At 29.3% G+C, this 8298-nt stretch overlaps 1 protein-coding gene across 3 annotated transcripts in view; it reads right to left on the reverse strand.

The window, feature by feature from the left end:
* Positions 1-995: 995 nt before the first annotated feature.
* The window catches only part of LOC106686308 (uncharacterized), a 10759-nt gene continuing 3456 nt past the window's right edge, over positions 996-8298 (reverse strand). For 2 of the 3 annotated variants that reach the window (XM_014429519.2, XM_014429521.2), the window contains exons 3-6: positions 6560-6678; positions 4508-4664; positions 4229-4434; positions 996-1296 (exon numbers count right to left, since the gene is read on the reverse strand). In XM_014429519.2, the coding sequence (XP_014285005.1) occupies positions 1044-1296; positions 4229-4434; positions 4508-4664; positions 6560-6678 (735 nt within the window). In that variant the 3' untranslated portion in view covers positions 996-1043. The remainder of the gene's footprint in view (positions 1297-4228; positions 4435-4507; positions 4665-6559; positions 6679-8298) is intronic. The other variant, XM_014429520.3, reaches the window with a different exon arrangement.

Here is an 8298-nt window from a genome sequence, read left to right on the forward strand (position 1 = left end):
TATATATATATATATATATATGTGTGTGTGTGTACTTATTAAAGTAAATCATGTCAATAATATTGATAGTCACAACTTCAATATTGAGGAAATAATTTGAACATAAAAGTAATGAATAGTACTATGGACAAGGGAACAGTATCAGGAGTGAGGAAAGAGTTGTAATTATTTAAGAATATCACTAATCCTGAGAAATAGTCCATGTAAGCCATAATTTCTTGTTAAATTACCTTCTTTAAATATTACATTATATTTTTATATTATATACCTGGACTGTATTCCTACTGCAAGAGGAGTTGGACAGGGTAGTTTAAGCCTCCCCCGTTTATATATTTAATAGATGAAAATCATAAAATCTGACAGTGTAGAACTGCCTGGACCATAAATGGAAAATGGAATATGAGAACCGTCCTCGTTCAGAGTCTTATACATGGATCCTATAGTCCTATTAACTGACATAAAGATAAAATTAAAACAAGCTCTGGTGGAATAGGAATAGGAATAGAATAGGAGTTACGGATAGGTATGAAAATTAACACCTAGAGTACAGTACTGGTTATGGTGAGAGAAGAACAGGAAGATATCCAACTACCTGTAATATACTTGCCTGCTTACACTCACCTACTACGGAGAAAGCTAGACCAATTTGGACAGGCATAACAATTGTACAACAGAGGTTCCTACATCTAATAAAATTTGATATAAGATCTGTTTGGAAAACTAGGAGAGATCTCATTAGAAATGAGAGGATAAGAGAGCAGCTAGAAGTTCCTGAACTCAAAACCTCTCTGGAAAGCCAACAGCTCAAGTGGTTTGGACATGCCTGCCTCGAGGATGTCGTGTTACATACCAGATTATTGGAGGTAGAAGAGGCAAATTCCTCAACCAAATGAAGTGGTTAAGCTGGAACTGGGAGGAATGGCTACAGTTGATAGAGGCTCCTCTACGCTAGTAGTGGCATAAGAGGAAGATAAAGAAAATAAAAATACCTGAACTGTTATTTTAAAAAAGGAAAATGTAATTTTTCTGACTAGTTATAAATATTAAATTACTAGCTGCCTGCTCTGGGTATAAGCAATCTTTTCCGGAGTTTCTTCAATCCAGATTGTGGTTTCTATGGCTCCTTGACTTAGAGAACTGATGGCTGTTACGTAAATACGGAATTCCAATTTAAATAGATATGGACGTGGTGAAGGACTTTTTTCCTCCAACAGTTCCAACATTTCCTCATGCTCTCCATCCTTAAACATTTCCTTGGGAGCATTTTTTATTGGACACCATAACTGAAAATCATACCTGTAATGCATCATTTAAAATTATCCATTTGCTTTAAGAACACTTATTTCTTCATGAATAAAAAGAATAGCTATAAATAAAATTAAGTAATTTGAAGTATCAATAATTTGAAATATCAATTGAGAGTAGGAGGTCTGAAGTAATATGTTAGATCCATTTTTGGTCATTTTTTACATTTTCCTAGAGATGTAATCTCTATGTAAGATAGAGAGATCCTATCTCAAAAATTATTGGGTCTAAAGAGACAACTTTGTCTCAAATTGTAGGAAATTTAATTCATTAAAGAGATATGGTTCAGGAGTGGTCAAAACTCAAATAGTAATTAAACTATTTGGAGCCAACGTTTCAGCCCTCTTTGCAAGGCTCAGGGCTAAAAAAGAAAATACAAACAACTAAAATGATGTAACAAAGTAAGAGAATAGATAATATGAAATAAAAGTAAACTCAGGTCTGGCTAAAAATGATCTAAAATATGTTATAAATGATGTTAGTAAGTAGAAAAATAAGAGACAATTATTTATGTGATAAAGTTTTAGATTTCAAATATAAAAAGTTATGTAAGTAAATAATCAATTTAAAAACATTGTTTGAAACTGTTATGATATTATTTTAATATTTAATTTATTTTAAAGATATGACATGGGCAATTAGCCTGCAGAAAAAAATTTAAAGAATATGACATCAATATTTAACGTATTGTCAAAAATATTAGTATGTTGTTGAGGAAATAATATAATAATTAATATAAAAACAAAAATTTCTTTATTAAGTTAAAGAAGTTGTTGTTCAATTACATATAAAAACAAAAATTTCTTTATTAAGTTAAAGAAGTTGTTGTTCAATTACATATAAAAACAAAAATTTCTATAGGTTGTCTCCTTGAAAATGGCCTGGGGGCCGAAACGAAGAATTTCTAGAAGAATAAATGTTGAGAGTATATTTGGATCTAAATGGTGTGTGTTGATAATTAAATAGTAATTAAAATATTTGGAGCCAACGTTTCAGCCCTCTTTGCAAGGCTTTATCAGAGCTTAAAAAAATACAAACAACTAAAATGATGTAATAAAGAGAATAGATAACATGAAATAAAAGTAAATTAAGGTCTGGCTAAAAATTATTTAAAATATCTGAAAGTTTATATAAAAATAAACAAAGTAAAATAAAATTAAGATTTACAGTGAAAAATATAAATAATTTTATTAATATTATATTTAATATAATAGAGTATATTATATAAAGTATTAATAATTTTTAGCCATTTATTATTTTACTTTTATTTCATTCATGTATTAAATTCTCATACTTTTTTACATTATTTTAGTTGTTAGTATCTTTTTTAGTCCTGATGAATCCCCACAATAAATAATTTAATAACCATTTTGACTACACCCCTACCATCTTCTTTAAATAATACAAATTGATCATTAAAAAAATAATGCTTATAAGAAATAATAATAAACAAAGTGTTGGGGTGAGAGGTTTTTCGCAAATGAAAAACAATTGTCTTTCTCAGAGTGAATTTTTGCTGGTTTGGATTAAAAAATTAAGACACAGGACCTGAAATGAATATAAAAAAGGAAAGTAATGAAGACAATTAAATAATAAAAAAATAACCTTCCAAGTAATACAGTTATATACAATTTAATAAAATTAAAATATGAACAATGAAAACATAAAAAAAATTAATCGTTTCCTGTTGTTACAAAAATAAAAGAGGTAATTGTGAAAAAAAATCAGATATATATACAAACTAAAAGAATTTTCTTTTTACAAAAAAATAGTACTTTAGTTGGTGAGAAAAAAAATAAGAAACAAAAAAAAAATGTGAAGCTCGATGAAAGAGAAGAAAAAGAAAATAGTCACTCACAGATGGTCGGGCCATTGACATATTGATAACGTTCAATTGGAAGTAAAATATAAATAAAAAAAAAAGAAATTGAACTTTTAGGCTTTAACAATTATGTAATTGAAGAATGAAAAAAAAATAATAAACAAAAACAGCTAATATTTATATAATTAATGAAATAAATAAGTGACTTATACAATGAAAAAATAATTCGAGGGTAAAATAAAATAAATAATTCTAATAATAAAAATAAATAAAGAGTTCATAGAAAATTGTCTTACATTAGCCTGGACTTCAGGCTCTAAGATGAAGTTGGATTTCTTATATTGTAACGCATTGCACCTTGAACTGCTGGTGACTAGGAATGAAATTTGGTAAAGTTTTTGATAAATTCACCTATTGATTCCAATTATAGTGCACGATGCTATTGACTTTCTTATAAACCAAGGGGGATCTACTGCGATTCTTAGGACCTTATTTTGAAATTTTTTTTTTGTTTAATACAAAATGCTGCACTCCGACAAATGTCTAGATTAATATTTATCAAAAGCCTAAAAATTTTGCACTTTTTTTCTATACTCTTTTTAGATCTTTTTTATATACTAAAGAAAAACTATTTGTTTTAGCAAAATGTTTAAGAAAGGAGCCTTGAAATATTTATATTATTTTATAAAATCCCTATTTTGTATTTAAAAGTATTTTCTCCTCCAACTATTGTAAACAACACATTTATTTAATTTAAATTTAGATAGAAGGAGAATAGGGTGGCTTAGTGAGTCAGGTAATGTGTCACTATCTCCAAGATTTAGGTTCGAATCTGAATTTATTCTGTTACTTTAGCCATTAGTCAATACTGTGGGTTTGGCAGCCCTCTTTAAAGTCAGTACTCTTAACTGGGAAAAAACCTAGTGGTTGAGTTTAATAATAAAGTATACTTCTTTAAAAAGTACTGAACTTCATGGGTTGTAGCAGTGCAGGTCAAATATAAGTTTAAATAGTAAAATATAAAATAGTAAATTGCTAACTGGTGTAATCCAAGAGATAGATCCTTAATATATTTACTGCTACTAAATGCACCACACTTACCTCATTCCTAACCAAAGAGGAATGCTAGAGGTGTCTTCTCCTGTGCGTTCTATTATTCTGCAGGTTTTCTTTTCCATGTTACTCAGTACTATTTCTTTTTCTTGTATGACTTTTGGTGTCGAATTGAGATAAGGATCTTCTGGATCCACTAGGAGCCATCCACTGCTCTGCCTCCTACTCAAAGCTAGCGCCCTTACCATACATAACTATTTCAAATGAAATACTATCAAAGAATAAAGAAAATATTACTAAGTCTTATTTTAATTAATTAAATCTTACCCATTTGAGTCTTAATGTGTGGAAAAGATTTCCCCATCTCACAGAATCGCAAACATAGGCTGCCAACATTCTCGTGCAGTGATAAGAGTTTTGAGAACAATTAGGGGGTGAAACCAAAGTGTTGCTTAGGTCTGGTATTTCATATTGCCTGTCAAAGCTTAATTATTAAATAAATTAATTCAATTCTATTCAAAAACCTAGATCAACAAAGGAAATCTGTAGGTGATAAATACAAATATTTCATGTCCACAGATCTTATTAAATAGAAAGATAAACGGCTTTAGTTTTTTTTTTATATGGATTAATAGGATACCTGTTTGGCTATGTCATAAATTATCACGTTTTACAAAAACGAGTGGAGTAAAGCCTTGAGGTGCCGTGAATATAGGACTCAACATAACCTGTAGAGATAAGGTACCTATTCTGCACTGCTGGTTTCCAATTCTGGATTCTAGGCACCATAGATTTCCTCTTCGAGTATTTTCTTTGGAACTTAAACTTCCTGCATTCCCACAAAATGCCAACACCATATGAGGTGGCTTTAATGAAATTCCATTAATTCAGCATTACTCATTTGTCACCTTAGTTGCTTTGAACTTATTGTTCCCTCGTTCTCAGAATATCTCTCTCAAATCTTACTAGAGCCAGTTTCAGGTTATAGTCCAGCATTACACAGCACATGTTAGTTCCAGTTTTATTGTAGGCAGATATTTTCAGCTTGAGATGCTACACTACTCTTGAAATGAACAAGTAGACCAAAGTAACATATGTTACTAGAAACAATTCTGTGCAGGATTCCCTGGACCATATCATTCTATGAATTGACCTAAGATCCCAAATTGATAAACTCTTCCTTTTGCTCAAAGGTATAAGAGCTAATACGAACATAGAGTTTTTCTCCAGGATAGCTGTACTCATATACCTCATTTTAGACTCATTGATAATTAGAAGCTCCAGAAATGCATCTTAGAATCAGTAAGGCCTCAAAAATGCTTCCGATTCATTAATTTCATCCACAAAGCTGAGGCTCATTGCTATTGAATTTATGATTAAATCTCTGACTTGAATTCCGGATCTCCTTGTTGCACACTCAAGGACCAAGTTATAGAGCAAGTATACAAAGAAATCTCCTTATCTAAGTCCTAACAATGCAAAAGATTACTCTGAAGTCATCTAATATATAAATTCTTCCTAAAGGGTTACTAATTGACTATAGAATTGAAGAAAGATGGTCCATAGGTTTCAAATAACTAGTTTTTATCGCTATTTGAATAACTTTTTTTAATATTAGGCAGACCATTACTCTGTAGATTCCGATACACTGATGAAATGAAATTAAATGGAATATTAGAGCAGCAGACCATTTTCAATAAAAATAAAAAAATAAATTAAAGGGTATTTCAAAAATTTAAAGAATTAATCATATGATTATTTTAAGATTAATTATTTTCTTAAGAATTGCTAAAATGTAGTCAATATTTATTACTGGTCACTAAAATAGTCTATATACTGATCATGATAAAATTATAAAGTATTTAAAGCAGTAGTTCCCAATTGCAGTTCGGTGAGCCTCTTCCAGGGGTTCCGCAAAATAATTTAGGAATGGGCCATTTTACATCAACTCAACTCAATTTTGAACCTCATTATCTTAAATTTTTCTAATATTGCACAGGTGTTGTTTAGATATCTCAGCCTTTCATAGTTTTTACTGAAAAGTTGGATCACTTTATATATAGATCACGTTATACCACTTTCCTACCTCTGCCAAAAGGGTTTAGCCACTTTCCTACTACTGCCAATGGATTCAGCCATTTTCCTACTTCAACTAAAAGTGTGTTGCCACCAAAAAAAGTTTGAGAAGTACTGGTTTAGAGAATGAACGATTCTGCTGAAGGTAGCATAATATTAAAGTATACACAGTTTCCATTGTTATAAGTTTCCTTCTTTTTTTAATAGTGAACTCAAGTAATTTATCAATATGTATTGCTTTGGTAAACACATATGTACAAATGCCAAAGCTTTATTTTCCTATTTATTAAATAAAAATATTACCCTGATAAATGACATTTACAGTCTTTGAATTTTGGAGTTGATGCATGGCTTACAGCAACTTCATATTTAGAACTTATTGAGCAGCCAAGAATCTTTATTAGAAGCGGTCCAAAAGGGTTCTATAAATAAAATTGTGATCAGTAGAAGTTTCGAATAAGTGCCTTTGTGATGTAAAAAAATAAAATGAATAATGCTTTATTTTATAAGCAATACTGCCCAAATATATTGGGTTGCTATAATTTACAGCATACAAATTAATCTTTTTTTTAGTTTACAGATCTAATATAAACCCTAACTAAAGCTGAGTGACAAAGATACTATATTTATTACACAATATAGTGTTCTTTTTTTTTTTTTATAATTAAGTTACATAATATTTTTAAAAATTTAAATTAACTGGTTTTTAATTGTTGTTTTTCCTAATCACAGACCCAGAGCATCTCCTTTCTGATTCACTTACAATCCAGTCAAACATGTATATATCAGGCAATAGGTCATAAAACACAGTAGCTTAGAAAAAAAACTATTAAAATGTTTGTTAATTACAACATTCTACTTTAAACTAGGAGTCACTCAGAACAACTTTAGAACACTGACATTATTCTTTTAAAAATTCAAATTTCCAAAAAATACATTTAAAAAATATATGAAATCATACCTAAAGAATCCAATGAAGTGGAAAACATCAATTTACAAGAGGCCAGTTACCGTGTTTTATGATTAAGTGCCCCATATAATGTAAAATTTACAGTTGATTGTGTATTATTCAATATTGCCAGGACCAGAATTATGCTACATATTGTGTTCATGGTTTGACAACGGTTTAACTGCAATTATAATTTTGAGAAACAGAACCTCATATGGTGGGGAGGGAGGAAGGAAATAAGCCTACAAGATTGATAGAACTATATCAGCTAAGTTCCCTAATTTTTTAACTGATGGCTTAGAAATTTATTCGGAAGTAAAATAGTTTTGTTATGAGTGATTTCTAAGAGGAAACACAATTTTGCTAATTTTGTTTGAACCTTGTCATGCTGAACAATGATATGATAATGAATCAAAAGTAGTACAGATGAACCACAAGACCAATATAAAGATTGAACCACTTTATACAGAATTCTCATCATATTAAAAATAATTTTTTTTTTCAAAAACATTGAATTTTTATTGGAAGATTGCTAATTGACCATATGTAATTAAAAAAAAGAGAAGATGTTCCAGGCGCTGTCAAAATAACTCAAACAACTAGAAAATAAACTATTCATTATGAACCAATGTTTAACCTGCTCACTGCAGGGCTTCATTCGAGCTAGAAAAAATACTAACAACTAAAATTAAGTAACAGAGTAAGAAAGCAAGATATCAGGAAATACAAAAAAAACTATGATGTCGTTAAAAATGAAGCAAATTATGTTAAAATTTGAATAAAAATGAACAAAGTAAATTATAAAAAATAAAATAAAAATTTAAATTTATAAAATAAAAAATTTTCTTGGCTCATTTTTTTTTTTTAATAAATTTTCACATATTTTACATTATTTTTAACTATACCATGGTTTCTTTTTATCTCATTTTATCTTACTTTCTTATTCTATTTCTCAATTTTAGTTGTTTGTATCTTTTTTAGCTCTTCTGAAAACCTGTAACATCTGGCAAATCTTTGGCTCATAATAAATAGTTTATCTTCTATTTGAGTTATTTTTACTTAACCCATATAATCTTCACGATAATAATATTAT

The sequence above is a fragment of the Halyomorpha halys genome, unplaced genomic scaffold (assembly GCF_000696795.3).
Source record: "Halyomorpha halys isolate HHAL.00 unplaced genomic scaffold, Hhal_1.1 Scaffold806.1, whole genome shotgun sequence".
Taxonomy (NCBI): domain Eukaryota; kingdom Metazoa; phylum Arthropoda; class Insecta; order Hemiptera; family Pentatomidae; genus Halyomorpha; species Halyomorpha halys.